Source organism: Puma concolor, chromosome E4 (genome assembly GCF_028749965.1).
Source record: "Puma concolor isolate L17-30 chromosome E4, mPumCon1.1.hap2, whole genome shotgun sequence".
In the NCBI taxonomy this organism is placed as follows: Eukaryota; Metazoa; Chordata; class Mammalia; order Carnivora; family Felidae; genus Puma; species Puma concolor.
The window spans coordinates 42,109,604-42,126,680 of record NC_141683.1 but is presented as its reverse complement, the minus strand read 5'-3'; the positions used below and the strand labels follow the sequence as shown (position 1 = coordinate 42,126,680).

General features: G+C 37.3%; 1 protein-coding gene across 4 annotated transcripts in view; it reads right to left on the bottom strand.

Moving 5' to 3' along the window:
- The window catches only part of CEP350 (centrosomal protein 350), a 157,322-nt gene that overhangs the window by 90,176 nt on the left and 50,069 nt on the right, over positions 1-17,077 (bottom strand). For all 4 annotated transcript variants that reach the window (XM_086693113.1, XM_086693116.1, XM_086693114.1 and 1 more), the window contains exons 12-16: positions 12,021-13,081; positions 10,275-10,425; positions 8,297-8,460; positions 3,727-3,913; positions 449-669 (exon numbers count right to left, since the gene is read on the bottom strand). In XM_086693113.1, coding sequence (XP_086549239.1) covers positions 449-669; positions 3,727-3,913; positions 8,297-8,460; positions 10,275-10,425; positions 12,021-13,081 — 1,784 coding nt within the window. The remainder of the gene's footprint in view (positions 1-448; positions 670-3,726; positions 3,914-8,296; positions 8,461-10,274; positions 10,426-12,020; positions 13,082-17,077) is intronic.

Sequence of the window (17,077 nt, the reverse complement as noted above, 5' to 3'; positions counted from 1 at the left end):
ACTCTTGATTTCAGCTCGGGTTGTGATCTCAGAGTCGTGGGATCGAGTCCCAGGTGGGGCTCCACACTGAGCATGGAGGCTACTTAGGATTCTCTCTCTCACTCTCTGCGCCTCTTCCTGCCTCACGCTCTCTCTTTCTCACTCTAAAATTAAATTAATTAATTAATTAATTAATTAAGAGCCAAAAGAGTCTGTTTTCCATTGTGGGAAAAGTCAGTGACTTAATTAATAGTACAATGTACATTTTTCAGGTGTGTTTGACTAATGCTGACAAAACGGGGAAAATCACCACTGCTGAATCTGCACTTCTTTTCCTGCATAGTTTTTAATACTTCAAAAAGTAATCACATTCACTTGAGATAACATTTCCCTACAGCTCGACTGAAAGAAAAAGGATTTTAAGGGGAAAAAATAGTACTTGAAATTACAACTACATGGATCTACTTGCCTGGTGCCGAGGCCATCTCTGAGGGCGTTCTGCTGGCAGGAGGGTTCATGTCAGTAAAAGGTGCATTAGGCTTAAATCCTGTCACAGATGGAGGCATTATTACCGAGGATTTAGATCTTTCCAGTGAAGTTCCTGGAAGGTCAAACTGCAACAATTTCTGGGAACTTGGAGATAGGGGAGAAGTTGGAGTTTTCTGAGATCTTCCCTTGTCTGACGAGACACTAGAAGTTTTGTTTTATAGAGATGTTAGAGAAAGGAAAACTACTTCAAGAACCAGCTAAACATTTCATAAGAACAGCACGCATTACATTCTGTATTTAAACGCTAGCTTTTAAAGGCTGTGATTCAGGCTTTCAATCATTGAACACAGTCGCCATGTTGAGTGAATGACTAGGAGTAGGTCTCTAACTGCCAGATCTGCAGTGGTGAATGAGCAAGGCACAAACCCTGCCCAAAATAATAAAATAGAAAAGGAGTCTCAATTAAATTGGCACTAAACTCTTTCTTCTACAATGTACATATATAATAAATCACTTATTATAGTGGAGGCAAAACCTTCTAATATACTTAGACCTTGTACAGCAATAAAATTATAGCTATTTATAAAAGGTAAAGTCAGTCAAGCCTATCTTATAAAAAATGTCTTAAAATATCTCTGAAAGAGAATAAAGTATAATTTTGTATTAAAAATCAAATGACAAAACTTCTCTTTTGTTATCTGTCTTAACCCAGAGCCACAGCAAAAAGTTACTTTCATATTAACCATATTTAAGTACTTTATATACATTCATTTGTTTCCATCCGCCTTTTAATGCTACGGTTCTTTCCTGAACTTTCTAATATGAAGTAATCCCTCAGAAGCAGTCTGACTGGAATAACTCTTAAGGTATTTATTTCAACAGAAGGCACAGGTCTAGTCCCTCTCTGAGAAATCTGGCTCATATTAAAGTTACTATTTCTCATAACAAGAAGATGTTGTCAAGCACTAAACATTTATTTATTGAATAAATTACTTAAGGTACTCCATAAAGCATGTTAGCCCAGTTAACATATTTCTAACACAGTAAAACAAGTTTACTTTTAGCTTTAATAAAACCAGGAGATAGTTTTCAAAGGTAGACATTTCTCCTACACCCAGCATATAAATATTTGAATTAAAGTAGTCTTAAGAGGCACTCGCTTGTTTACCGTGACCTTTAATTTACTATTCATGGTTTATAGAAATACTATTTCTAATAGTCTGACAACTTCATTTATGGAACATAAAAAGAATTTTATTACTTCTGTCTAATAGATTTCCAAGAACGAATTACAACACAATATCAAAACCAAGTACTCTGCCTGAACCTCACCTTACAGTTTTATAAGCTGAATTTTTATTGCTCTGCCCAGAAGATTTACCTAGACTAGTATTTCCAAAACTATGGTTCCAGCGATACTAACAAGTTTCCCCAAATAAAAAGAACAGAAAGCTAAAGAGCTGGGGACAGAGAGTGACTAAGCCAAATGAGCTAAGAAAAAAATGGGTGAAATAATTTTTTAAAAATCTGACACTTCTGGGGTGCCTGGGTGACTCAGTTGGTTGAGCGTCTGACTTTGGCTCAGGTCGTAATCTCACGGTTCCTGAGTTAGAGCCCCGCATAAGGCTCTCTGCTGTCAGCACAGAGCCCACTTCAGATCCTCTGTCCCCCTCTCTCTCTGCACCTCTCCTGCTCCCATTATCTCTCTCAAAAATAAATAAACATTTTTTAAAAATCTGGACTCTTCATCAAAGCTTCAAATCATTTTATCCACTGTGAATCTCCATGGGGAGAAGAGTTCTAGTCTATGGTATGGACCATTTATCAAACTTATTTGGCTATGGATTCTGTTTCAGAAATGTTTAACTTTACAGATTTTGGTAAATAAATCATCAGAATATCTCTAAAGAAAGGTAGTTTTCTGAATTCCAAAATCAATGAAAAAGAAATTAAAATTCTATTTTAAATACAGCAATGATGGTATTAACAATATAAGATATGCAGCACGAAAGCATTAAAAATGATTATCTGTATGTGACACTGCACTACTGTACTAGAAAAAGCATACAGTTAGTTTAAATTTCCAGAAGGACAAAATCAGTGCAATAGATAAGAAAGCCATGTGAACAGGGGCACCTGGGTGGCTCAGTTGGTTGAGTGTGGATTCTTGATTTCAGCTCAGGTCATGATCTCAGAGTTGTGAGATTGAGCCCAGTGCCAGGCTCCACGCTGAGTGTGGAGTCTGTTTCAGATTCCACATTCTTGGGGCGCCTGGGTGGCTCAGTCAGTTAAGCATCTGACTTCGGCTCAGGTCATGATCTCACGGTTTGTGGGTTCGAGCCCCACATTGGGTTCTGTGCTGATAGCTCAGAGCCTGGAGCCTGCTTCGGATTCTGTGTCCCCCCCCTCTCTCTGCTCCTCCCCTGCCCATACTCTGTTCTGTCTCTTAAGAAACGTTAAAAAAAAAATTTTTTTTAAGAGTAAAAAAAAAAAAAAAAAAAAGATTCCCTCTCCCTCTGCCCTTCCCCTGCTCACACATGTCCACGTTTCCACTCTTTCTCTCGAAAAAAAATTAAAAAAAGAAAAGAAAAGCCATGTGGGCAAAGGAATAGAAACTGTACATGAAGAAATAACTGAAGGTCATTTGTAAGCAACAGGTTAAATGTATACTATAGAATATTAAAAAGAAGAAAAAAAGAGTATGTAAGCCCTGTAATCAATAGAAGAGTGAGATGTCAAAATCTGCTTGAGTTATCAAGTAAGTTGAACAGGAGAGAAAAGTTTGAGGAAGAAATAAACAATGAGACAAAAGGATGCTAAGTAGTTGTGTTAAAAGAGTGGAAGAACACAGATGAGAAAATTGTATGGACCAAGGGAATGAGATAGTTTGTGACAGCCTAGTGAAACACTTCAAGTAAAGTTAAGTTCTTGGGAGTTCATCTGCAGAGTAGCTGTGAGCTCGCAGAGTACCCTAAGGAGGGCAATTGCTTGGTCAAAGGATGAGTCAACATAACAACTGTGGCAATGGCATTTAGAATAGAAAGGTGGATTGTGCTACAGGAAGAATACTCCCAAGAGAGGCTATAATAGTTTAGGTGAGAGATGACCATATATTAAAATATAAAGACTCAAACTATGAACCAAACCACAAAGGCTATTCAGAAAATACAGCAATTTATTGAATGGATTCTCTGAACATCAAAGATATTGTAACTTTAATTAAATATGAATTACAGGATAAAATACATATTACTTTACCTCACAGAATGCCCAGAAAGATCCTCTAAAACGCTATCAGTGTCAAGAGTCTGCTCAAAGTCTTTAACAGAAACTTTGCTACTGGTCCCAGATTTCTTTCCTTGATGAGAGCCACGTTCTGAGCCGGAGTGTACTTTCTCCTCATCAAGAAGTGAGTTCTGAACATTTCCAGTGAGTGAATCCAGCCCTGTAAAGCAAATTTCTTATAAAGCTGATTCCCAATGTTAGAAGCTCCTGAGAAGTAACTGATACCTCGATTTCAACAAAGTAATAAAATGTACAGGTCAGAGTATTTAAAAAGTGGCTTATTTTTAAAAGTTATTTCTCGGGGCGCCTGGGTGGCTCAGTCGGTTGGGCGGCCGACTTCGGCTCAGGTCACGATCTCGCGGTCCGTGAGTTCGAGCCCCGCGTCGGGCTCTGGGCTGATGGCTCAGAGCCCGGAGCCTGCTTCCGGAGCCTGCTTCCAATTCTGTGTCTCCCTCTCTCTCTGCCCCTCCCCCGTTCATGTTCTGTCTCTCTCTGTCTCAAAAATAAATAAAAAACGTTAAAAAAATAAAAAAATAATAAAAATAAAAAAATAAAAGTTATTTTTCACATATAAAATAAAGTAGTCCATCCTTCTGCTTCCATTTAAGGAGACTGAAGTTTCTTCCATTAATATCCTCCACTTGCTGTTAAAAAATAAATTGTTCTTAAACCAAATGGCAAAAAAAGACAAGCGTATTAAGCAAGAATGAAGTACTACCCTATCTCTATGAAAAAGTAACCAAGAAGAAGTTTTTCAAGGATAAAACCCAGGAGTGGGAGAAAAATGGTATCAAATGCCACTGAACTACACAACCATTTTGAAGAATTTACGACAAGAACCACAGACCAGATTCATAAAACCGGTCTTATTTTCTAACTCAGAATAATCTTACTTCTAGGAGTATCTTAAATAGATTATTGAAATAAACACAAATTATGCATGATATTCAATGTACAACTTTAAAATTTTTTAAATTTCAACCTAAACCTCCAACAACTGCAGAGTTGTCTAAATTACATAGATAATAGTAACTTGAACATTTAAATAACACTTTGTAATTTAAAATGCATTCCCCATATGTTACTTTATCGCTCTTGTAAACATGTTATGAACTGAATACCATCTGCTCAACTTACTAACGAGGTAACTAGAAATCTGTGAAGCTAAATAACTTGCCGGAGGATACATGATCAAAGACCAGAAATAGGACATAAACACAGGCCTCATGACTTTAAGTCCAGTGCATGTGATGTGTGTATCAACAGCAACATGGAGAAGTATTTGTTACATTTAAAAAAGCAGGGAAATGGGGCGCCTGGGTGGCTCAGTCGGTTAACCATCTGACTTTGGCTCCGGTCATGATCTCACAGTTCATGAGTTTGAGCCCTGCATCAGGCCCTGTGCTGACAGCTCAGAGCCTAGAGCCTGCTTCTTCGGATTCTGTCTCTCTCTCTCTCTCCCCCTTCCCCTGCTGCACTCTCTTTCTCTGAAAAATAAATAAACATTAAAGAAAGGGTGGGGGGGAATAAGGGGAAAAATGAGGGGCACCCGGGTGGTTCAGCTGGTTAAGTGTCTTGACTTCGGCTCTGGTCATGATCTCAAGCTTCATGAGTTTGAGCCCCACATCAGGCCCTGTGTTGACAGCTCAGAGCCTGGAGCTTTCTTCAGATTCTGGGTCTCCCTCTCTCTCTGCCCCTACCCTGCTTGTGCTCTGTCTCTCTCTCTCTCTCTCTCAAAAATAAACATTAATTAATTAATTAATTAATTACATAAATACATAAATAAACAAATAAAAAGTGAAAACAACCATAGCATATGAAAAGCATTAAGCCCAACAAGCAATCAAAGAAATGCAAACCACCTCAAATAAGATGCCATTTCTTCATTATTAGATTAGCAAATATTTATAAGCCCCAAGTATTATTCAGTACATACAGAAAAAGATACTCATTGTTTTCATGGGAGTGCAAACTGATACATCCTTTCTGGAGGACAACTTAAAAATGCATAAAAATAATTTTTGTTCCCATTTGACTCCAAAATTTCACCTCATTTGTGGTAATTCATTCTAGGATGCTATGTAAAGATGTGTACCATGAATTAGATATGCTGATCACATTATCACAAGGGGGGGGCTAAAAACACACAAATGATCTAAGGAATTATCAATCAGAATGGACTCTATAATCTAAAACCTATTTATGATCCCTAGGCTAAAAGCAAGCTGCTATACTGGGTATCTCTAATTTTTCCATAATAAAAATGAATTTCTCTTTTCATTTAAATTTATAAATTTAATTATAATTTAATTCATTCATTAATCTTTATTCATTAATTTAATTCTTTATTCTTTGAAAAAACCACACGATTTAAAAATTGCTCTTGATTTCAACCAACTAGAAACTGTATACAACAGTCTTTGCAAGAAAGATCTAAACTCCAGCCCATATACACAGAAAATATTTGTCCCTACTTTAAAAGATTGCCAAATGAGAGTATATTTATATATTTTAAAGTTAAATTAAGATAAAAATATTTTCTTATGATTATCACTTTAATCTACCGAGGACTTTCAACCATTATTGAGATTATTTTTGTATGAGCAGGCAGACACTCTTTTTCACCACTAGATGGAGCATATACAACAAAAATTACACTGATTTTAGAACTTGGGTATTCAGGAGAAACTAAGTTTTACATGATGCAGTATAAAGTACATTATATAGGGTTTGCTTTTTTTTAAAGGCATTGTAAGGGGATCGGGGTAAATGAATTCCACAAAACACTACCTATATTTCATCTAATTATATTTTAGATCATTTTAAGTTGTATAGTACATTATAGTAGAAGGTAAGGTGGATTTGGGAGTGAGAAGTCATTATCCAGGCTTTACCAACAACTAGCTAGTAACCTTAGGTGAGACACTAAGAAAGCAGGAGCGCCTGTGTGGCTCAGTCAGTTATTTGTCCAACTCTTAATTTTGGCTCAGGTCTTGATCTCATGGTCATGAAATCAAGCCCCACATCGGGCTCTGTGGTGTCAGGCTCTGTGCTGGGCATAGAGCCTACTCAAGATACTTTCTCTCTCCGTCTCCTTCCGCCCCTCTCCCGCACAAGCATGCACATGCATGTTCTCTCTCAAATAAAAACAAAAACAAAACAAAACAATTGCAAAATAAAAGAACTGAGCAAGTTCAGCACATCCCAAAATGTGTCCAGCTGAATCCAAATGACCTAACATGTTGACGGAAGAAACGATTCTGTGAACAAATAAATTTGGAAAATACTTCATACTGCTGCCTCAAGCCTCATCCTAAAATAAATAGCGCATGTTAGCACATTAAATGTGTTGATAAATCCTGTAGGAAAGAAGCTTACTTCACTCTAAAAGCATTCCCAAATTTATGGAACCATGGAGCTCTTTTATATCAGAACACTTCTGAAGCAGCCTATCCGACTGCATCAGTATTTCATAAGAAAAGACAGACACTGGCAAGTGTTGGTAAAATGATGTCTAATGTTCCCACCAAAAACTTTCAGAACAATCTATAAGAGAGTTATGCTAGGTTAATGATTAAGAAATAATTTCTCCTAGCGCTCTCACATTAGGGGTATAAAGTGGCATTAACTTTCTGAAGGGCTATTTGGCAAAATGTATCCAAATTCCTTTTTTTTTTTAAGTTTATTTATTTTTGGAGAGACAGAGAGAGAGAGAAAGAGAGAGAGAGAGTGCAAAAGCAAGCGAAGGGCAGAGAGAGGGAGAGACAGAATCTCAAGCAGGCTCTGCAATGTCAGTGCAAAAGCCTGATGCAGGGCTCAAACTCAGAAACTCTGAGATCATGACCTGAACAGAGACCAAGAGTTGGACACTAAACCAACTGAGCCACCCAGGCGCCACAAAATATATCCAAGTTCTAAACATGACATACTTCTTGCCCCATTACCTCACTTCTAGGATTTTACCTTACGGGAAAGAACCAGATTAATGCATAAAAATACATTTATAAGGATATTCAATGCAGCAGTGTTCATAATGGAAAAAAGAAATAGAGAATAACCTAAATGTCCAGGAACAGGGAATCTGCTAAATAAATTACAACATATTAAAACAATAAAACATTAGATAATCATTACAAAGGGTGATCCATATTAACTGACAGAGAAAGGTATCTGTAACCCACTGACAGAACAAAACAGCATGTAAAAAAAATGTGATCCCATATATGTAACATCTCCTATTTACATATGCCTACAAATTGTCTGGAAGGAATCTTACTAAAAATCTTAACTTCTTTTACAACTATTCATCCATCTATAATCCTTGATTTTTTATCATTGCAAATGTATTCCTTTTGTATTAAACAAAGGATTTATAATGTTATATATCAAAAGGCATTGTTGTAATGACAAAAAAATATGAAAACTAATTATGTTTTATCACAAAGAAATGCATCTAACTTCTTATGGAATTAAATTATACCTTTAGATCGCTACCACAAAATGACTGGTAAGAGAAAACATTACCATGTAGAATTCCACTTACATTCTTTTTTTCCTTTCTTCCCTTTAGAAGACGCAGATGAGCGAGATGATGCAGCAGACTGGGCCCCTGACGAGCGCTGGGAGGTAATGTCCACAGAGGACAGGTCATAGGCAGATTTTCTGCTACAATGGTCCTCTTGAAGGCCCACACTGCCAGCTGCGATACTGCCAAAGAACAAGCGATAGTGGTTAAAGAATGACTAAAAAACCCTAAAACCACTAAAACTGTAGATATTTTAAAATCTATTAATCACAAGGAGAATATAACCATAATCAAAGATAACCTTCCACTTTCCTGTTTTGGCTTCTTACTACCATAAGTTTAGATTGTTCCCTGTGGCTTAACTTATTACTGAAAAAAATCTAAGGGAGTTATCTACTGAAGTGAAACCAATAAAAATGGATAATTCAGACACTTAAAAGTAAAAATACAGGGGTGCCTAGCTGGCTCAGTCAGTTGAGCGTCCAACTCTTCGTTTTGGCTTAGGTCATGATCTCATGGTTTGTGGGATCGAGTCTCGCACTGGGTTCCCCACTGACAGCATGGAGCCTGCGTGGGATTCTCTCTCCCTCTCTTTGTCCTTCCCCCACTCGCATGTGCTCTCTTTCTCTAAGTAAATAAACTTTAAAAGTAATTTAATCTTTTCTTTAGAGTTCAAAATTTAAAACTAGACTTTGCCCACTTTAATTTTAATAATACTGGGGCGCCTGGGTGGCGCAGTCGGTTAAGCGTCCGACTTCAGCCAGGTCACGATCTCGCGGTCCGTGAGTTCGAGCCCCGCGTCAGGCTCTGGGCTGATGGCTCAGAGCCTGGAGCCTGTTTCCGATTCTGTGTCTCCCTCTCTCTCTGCCCCTCCCCCATTCATGCTCTGTCTCTCTCTGTCCCAAAAATAAATAAACGTTGAAAAAAAAAAATTAAAAAAAAAAAAAAATTTTAATAATACTTATTTTCATTAGTCTAACCAGATAGAACTAATTTTCAAAACATCATCCAATAATTTTATGTGGATTACAATATGTAATTTGTGAAGAAAATGGTATTGAATGTGAGTAATTACAGACTACTTTACATGGTAGCAAGATTTAGGAAGGAAATTCTCCCTGGCAAAGTCTGATTCACTCACTATAGGACTGTGTACAAGTAACATAACCTGGATGCTTCAGTTTTCTCTCTATAGCAGGAATAGTAGCAATAATACTTACGACATCAGGCTATTGTAAGAATGAGTTAATACAAGCAAAGTCCCCTCAGTCCTCTCAGTGCCTTGTACATTGTGTCTAATAAATATTAACATTATAACTTTATAGTATAGTTTTATACTATATTATAATATAGTATATACTGTAGTATCTATTGTATCAATTAAGAATTGATTTAATTAATTGGTTAATAATTAATACTATATTAATATGATTAATATAATTTTTCAAAGGCTTGCAAGAGTTTAGACGTTCTCCCAATTAGGAAAAAATAAATACTGATTTACTTGGGATCATGGAGTCAAGGATCTAACGGGTCATCCTCAATTCTATCACAGAAAACCATTTCTTAATCCCCTTACATTAGTACACCATGGGACAGTTTCCCAACATCCTCCTCTACCAGGGGTTCGCAGATTGATTTAACAACTTACATTCTGCTTACTATGTGCCAGGCTGTGTTCTAAGTACTTTTTATTTCACTGAATATTCATAACATGCTATGAGGAAGGAACGATTTATTTTCCCTATTTTACAGAGAAGGAAACCGAAGCAGAGAGGGTTAAACAGTATGCCTGAAGACAAACAACTAATATCAGGAGAGCCAGGATTTCAACCCAGACAGTCTGGATCCAGAGCCCATGCTCTTAATAAGTACTATGCTATGCAGCCTCTACACTGTGTCTTCAAACAAAGGAAAGTAAGAGTCACACCACAGTTCTCATTTGTAAAGTTTTCTCACTCTTTGGATTTTAGTCCATATGTCAACATTTTCTTACTTAGGTTCAAGAGCTGATTTTCTTTCTGTCAAAGTCCCACTCCCTGGAGAGGAGACAAAGTCATCTTCATATGAAACACTGCTCACAGGGGTCGTGACGGCATTTAAAGGCCGCGAGGCTGAGGTTCCTCTTTCCAACCTGTCTTCAAACCCTGCCAAAAGTAGTAGTTGAAATATGCTTTAAAACAAAAACAAAACAACTACGAGCAAAGCATTCCACAAGATGGGGATTAACAATATGGATTTAGGGAACGTTTTAGTTTGCTTTTATTAGTGCTTCTTTTCAATTTATCTTTATATCTAACAATACATTTTAAACATTTTATTAATGAAATTTGCCAACATACGAGTAGAGAAAATAGCATAATGAAACCAAGGAATCCATCACGCAGCTTCAAGAATTACTTCCTATTCCCTTCATTTCTCACTCCCTTCCCCAGACTATTTGGAAGCAAATCCTAAGTAAGATATCATTTCAACTCTAAGTATTTCAGTTTAACTATAAAATCTTAATGAAAATCTAAAAGGATTTAAGAAAAAACACAATTTTCTTACAAAAAAATGCGGGTATTGTTTAAAAAGCATTTTGAGGGGTACGTGGGGGGCTCAGTCGCTTGAGCATCTGACTTCAACTCAGGTCATGATCTCACAGTTCGTGGGTTCGAGCCCCGTGTCGGGCTCTGTGCTGATAACTCAGAGCCTAGAGCCTGCTTCAGATTCTGTGTCTCCCTCTCTCTCTGTCCCTCCCCAACTCACACTCTGCCCCACCCCCCCCAATAAATACATAAATAAATTTTTTAAAAATTAAAAAATAAAAAGCATTTTGCTTTCATCAAAAATACTTTAAAAATACCCCATATAGAAATAGTGTTAATACAGAAATAAGTGTTAAACAAAAGAGACCAACAGCATGTAATAGGTCTGCACAAGATCAAAACAAAGTAGCTAAATACGAATTCTAGAAAAATGCACTGCAATACCCAGTTAAACCTAAATGAACACATGAAATCAATTCACTTATCAAATAAGTTGCTCACTGTGTAGAATAGAAATAAAAAACCCACAGATATCAATAGCTGACTTAAGGCTCAGCCTCATTCTCTGAACTGGAAACTCTAAGGTTATGTTAGCATAAAATGAGTAGCATCCACCTACAGTAGAAGAACAGAGAAAGGGATTTGAAGGATTGAGTCTATCAGGGAGAAGAAAGAAACTTTAGAAGTTAATTGTTTCACAACCCCAATATATAGCTACATTACTGTTCCAAGTCTGAATATTTTTAAAATTAGGTTTAACAAGCAGTAGTAGTTTCCATATTAGAAATGTTACTACAGTTGCCCGTCAGTTCTTGACCACTATATTCCCAATGACTCACCAATCACTATATTAGGAAATACAGTTATTTTCTATCTAAATACATACCCATGGTCACAGAAAACCTAGTGTATATTATATATACATACCTATCCTAAACACCACCTATGAAGTAGACCAAAATTTCTACAACTACCTATCAACTATGGTTCATGACAGTAACAACTAAAAAATGAAATTTTAAAGATTAAATTGTAATACTCTAGTGGAAGCTTGCAGATAATTTAGATTAACTTAGACTAATTTAGACAATAAGTCCCCACTATCCTCATAATGAATAATGAAAATTTGTACTTAAGTATTATCTTGTACAGAATTATTAAATGATTTATCTTAACATACAAATAGCACAAGGCTTAGTTATTTTTCTCACCTTTTCCATACAACTGATAGGATTTTGTAAAAATATTAATGACACTATGTGGACTTCCCTTTGCCAATTCTTCCCATGGTCCTTTGCTTTGTGTACCACCTATGTGCCCAAAAAGTGGCAAGAATTTTTCAGCTTCCTTCTGAAATTCTTTGATGGGTTCATAACCATTTCTTTCACCAGCACAAAATTCCTTTTCCTTTAAGATTTCTGCTACCTTCAATGGGGGCTGTCCATCATGGCCTCCCTCTTCTTCAGAGAGACTCCCTTCACTAAGAAGAGGCCCTTCACTGACTGAATCTGTGCTGGAGCCAAGAGACAATTTGGCTTTATCTTGAGAACAAGCTTGCATATCAGAGCTAGAAGAGTCAGTCTGCCTCTTACACAATTGTGCCAGCAGCCCTTCTGGTTTGGGACCGGGGGATCGCATTCTAAACCTTGATATGGCGCTGTGAGGTCTTATCATCTCAGGAAGCTTTTTAAATTCACTAAGGTTGCCTACACCAGGAAGATCGTCATCAAAAGTTGCATGAGATACACAGGTTCCCATCATCTTTTGAATTCGGGCAGAGAAAACATCTTCAGTATCCTCTTTCATAGGTGGACTTGGAGCCTTCGTCCAAGATCCATCCTCTTGGGGTGTTCGCTGTACATCATACTCAGTGCTCCATACTGACCCATAGTTAATGTTAGCCCCAGCTAATTTCTTGGCTTCACTTTCAATCCTGCTGGACAGAGAAGCAGCTGTTGCTTTCAAGGCTTCAATACGATCCAGTTTACTTTTATACTGGCTGGCACTAGGTTTTAACAAGGCATCTGGATGAGCAGCTGGTGAGGTCAGATATGGTTGAGGTGTAAAAGTTAATGGCCCTGAGGCCATATTATGATTCTTCCTGGGTGGTAAAATAGATTCAAAATCCTTATTCAAAATTCCTACATGCTCTAGACTCAAGAGATGGGAGAGTAAATTTCCAGCTGTTCCAGCAAGAGGCTGTGGTTGAGAATTGTGGACTCGTGGGCTCAATCTGTCAGGCTGCATCCAAGTAGGTTCCATCAGGTCCTTTCTAGAAATGAAAGTCACAGTATGTTAGTTAAGACAGTAACTCATGACTAAGCCACCAGTTTTTTTAACTTCTTTTTTTTTTCTCGTAAGAGTAACACATACTCACCACCAAAAAAAAAAGGACAGGCAAAGAGGATAAAAAAGACAGCGATCTCTCATAGCTAAACAATGAGAAATAGGCACTATTAATATTTCATTTAGAATTATATCTTTTCCAAACATTTTTCTATGTGTGTGTTGTGTTCTGGCATTGTTATTTTCATAAAAATGGAATGTCATCATGCAAACTGCTTTCTTCAACTAAGACATATTTCTTAAACTATTAATTAAAGAGAAGGCTTTATAACCTTTAAAACTCTGTGAACAAAATTCTTTACAACATTGGCTCTACCCCTTCCTTTAAAAATAATGTTATATATGGGGCGCCTGGGTGGCTCAGTCAGTTGAGCGTCCCGGCTCAGGTCATGATCTCACGGCTCGTGAGTTCGAGCCCCGCGTCGGGCTCTGTTCTGACAGCTCAGAGCCTGGAGCCTGCTTGGGACTCTGTGTGTGTGTGTCTCTCTCTGCCCCTAACCCACTCACATTCTGTCTTTGTCTCTCTCAAAAATAAATAAACATTAAAAAAAAAAAAAATGTAAAAATAATGTTATATAAAAGAGAAATGCTTAAGGTTGCTAACTACTAACATAGGCATGAGTCATTATTCTAATCAACAAATATTTAATAAATGTTTACGTTTAACATTGTACATACTGAAGAAATAAGGAGATTATTACGATGTCTTTTTTTTTCAAGATTTTATTTTTAAGCAATCTCTACATCATAGGGCTAGAACTCATGACCCCAAGATCAAGAGTCACACTCTCCACCAACTGAGCCAGCCAGGCACCCTTATAATTTCATTCTAAAAAAAAAAAAAAATTAATGAACATCAAACCATGAATACCAATGCAAAACTATGAATACCCATTATGAATATACAATACAGAGAAGGTTGTCCATAAAATAGAGAAACCAAACAAAGATGTCCTAGATGACATTATATAATTCACCTACATTTCCAGACCATGGACATTCTGTATATTTAGAGATATTATAAAAAACAATTAAAGCTCAATGTGAACTATTAAGAAGATGCTTATAAAAAAATAACTTGAAGTTTTGTCCTTGGTCTTGTCCATTATTTTTAGATGATGACATAAAGATATTCTTATAAAATTCACAGGTGACAGAAAGCTAGGATGCATGGCTAACCCAACAAATCAAATTATGATTCAAAGTTATCTGGACAGGCTGCAACCAAACTAGTATGGAGAAATGGGAAGCCTTACAAAATAAATACAAAAGAATTACCTGGAGGAGGGGAAGCAGAGTGAAAAGAGAACTGAAAAGCATGGAAAGCATGTCACGCAAGGTTTAGTTAGAGGTTGTATAATAGCAATCTTTGGTGTTAAAGGGCTGCTATAAAAAGGGAATGAAGGAAGACTCATGCATAGATTCTATGCCACAAAATATGAAGTGTGCGGTTGGTTATTAGGCCTCAAACTAAGCTGGCAGTAATGTGAATACAAAGGAGGTTATAGGGGCACCTGGGTGGCTCAGTCAGTTAAGCATCTGACTCTTGATTTCAGCTCAGGTTATGATCTCACAGTTCATGAGTTTGAGCCCCACATTGGGATCTGTACTGATAGGGAGGAGCCTGCTTGGGATTCCCTCCCTCCCTCTCTCTGTCAGTCTCTCTCTCAATATAAATGAATAAACTTTAGGGGCGCCTGGGTGGCGCAGTCGGTTAAGCGTCCGACTTCAACCAGGTCACGATCTCGCGGTCCGTGAGTTCGAGCCCCGCGTCAGGCTCTGGGCTGATGGCTCAGAGCCTGGAGCCTGTTTCCGATTCTGTGTCTCCCTCTCTCTCTGCCCCTCCCCCGTTCATGCTCTGTCTCTCTCTGTCCCAAAAATAAATAAACTTTGAAAAAAAAAAAATGAATAAACTTTAAAAACAAATGAACAACCAAAAAAATGAAGTTATAAACATAAAAGATATTGCTAAGTAAAAATCCAAGATCTTTAAATTCAAGTATTTCAATGCCAATTATGTGCCAGGCACTATGTTGATGATAGAGGCACAGGGGAGACAAAAATGGAAAGACTTAATCCAGTTAAGACTAAATCCTTACTCTTTAGTTTCTAAGATCTAGCAGGGATGAGACACTAATAAATGGCTAAACTACAATGTCATAAGTACTAATATAAAGACATAAAAAGTTCAATAGAGTGTGGAGAGAAAACAATAAACTCTGCTAGCCAAGGGAAGTGACTTTTGAGCTAGATCTTCAAGGTCTTCAGGGTCAGGTACGTAATTTGGAGTTTTCCACGTAGCTAATGAAGAACATGGGGCAAAAAGGGCATGGAAAAGTAATGCCATGCTTCCAAGCATAAAGTAACTGAGATATGGTGAGACTACTAACAGAAATAGTGAACCTAAGAAATGGGTAGAGGGATGGTGGAGGCAAAAGATTACATATCTCAAGGTGAAGAAATTTGATATTAAAAAAAAGGAAAGGGGTGCCTGGGTGGCTCAGCTGGTTAGGCATCCAACTCTTGACTTCAACTCAGGTCACAATCTCACAGTTCGTGGGATCGAGCCCCACGTCAGGCTCTGCACTGACAGTACAGCCTCTCTTCTCTCTCTGCCCCTCCCCTGCTCGTGCACACTAGCTCTCTCTCAAAATAAATAAACCTTAAAAAAAAAAAAAAAAGGAAAGGAACATGTGCAAGCTAACAATAATCGATCTGTTTACGTTTGATTTGTTTTTAATACTGGCTAACTTGTTTAGAGTTAGAAGGAAACTCAGGAAAGGTAAAACAGGAGACATGAAGCCAGAAGACTATGTCTGACAATAATAATGGGGCTGAGATGAACTGAAGAGTACACCTACTGAAGGTATTCAAATTCAAAAAAAAAAAAAAACTTTAAAGTTTATTTATGCTTGAAATTTGAAAGGTTATTTACAACTTTAAATAAATCATATGAAACTTATTGGGAGGCAGTGTGTAGAGTGGCTAAAAGCACAGAGTTTCTGGAATCAGACTGAAGTTCAAATCCCTCTCCACCACTATGTTTTGATCTTGGAGAAAATTAATTAAATTCTAGGCCTCAATTAGCTCTTCCGTAAAATGGGAATAACAATAATGCCCAACTCAAGGAATTACAAGAAGAAATAAGCTAATATATGCAAAGTATGTAGATCAGTGCCTGGAAACTAACAAGTACTCAATAAATGTTAGCTATTCTTATCAGCATTTTTATTCTTTGGGGGGGCAATGGGGTGAAACATGTATACTGACCCAAATTGGGATGTGATTTGATCTTTATTTGTGCATTCTCACAGAAGAGTTCCAAACGCTTCTCTTCTCAAAATGGTTACTTTAAATTGTTTAAAACCATATGAACTCAAAATCCCCTCAAATTCCATGCATACTTTTTTTTTTACTTCATTGCAAACAATGTATTACAGCAACAAAAAAAATTTTAAGTAAACAAGTAAAATAGCCCTTGATCAGCAATCCAGCCCTTGTTCACGTGTTCATATGCATACCTAAATACAACTTTTGAAAGGGATGATGGATAAAATGGAATGAGTCATCTAAAGAAATTCTGAATAGTAATGGACACAGATGTGCCTTTTGAAAATTATTCACCACAAATCCTTTAAAATATTAACTTCACTGTGATTCATTCATCCAGCAAACGTTTATTGCGTGTTTAGTTCAGAGAAAGCAAGAGTGCTTCCAATCGCAGGATCCCTGGGAGAAACTGACATTTCGGTTGGATATTAAAGGACAGGTAAAAGTGAACAACAGAATCGGGTATGCAGCAAGTACAGATGTACACCATGCTGAAGTATCCACCAGAAGATACTAACCAATTTCTAAATAAACTTCTTGCTCACACAGGAAGGTCAGTCAACAGAATTCACTGAGCTTAGGCCACTATACT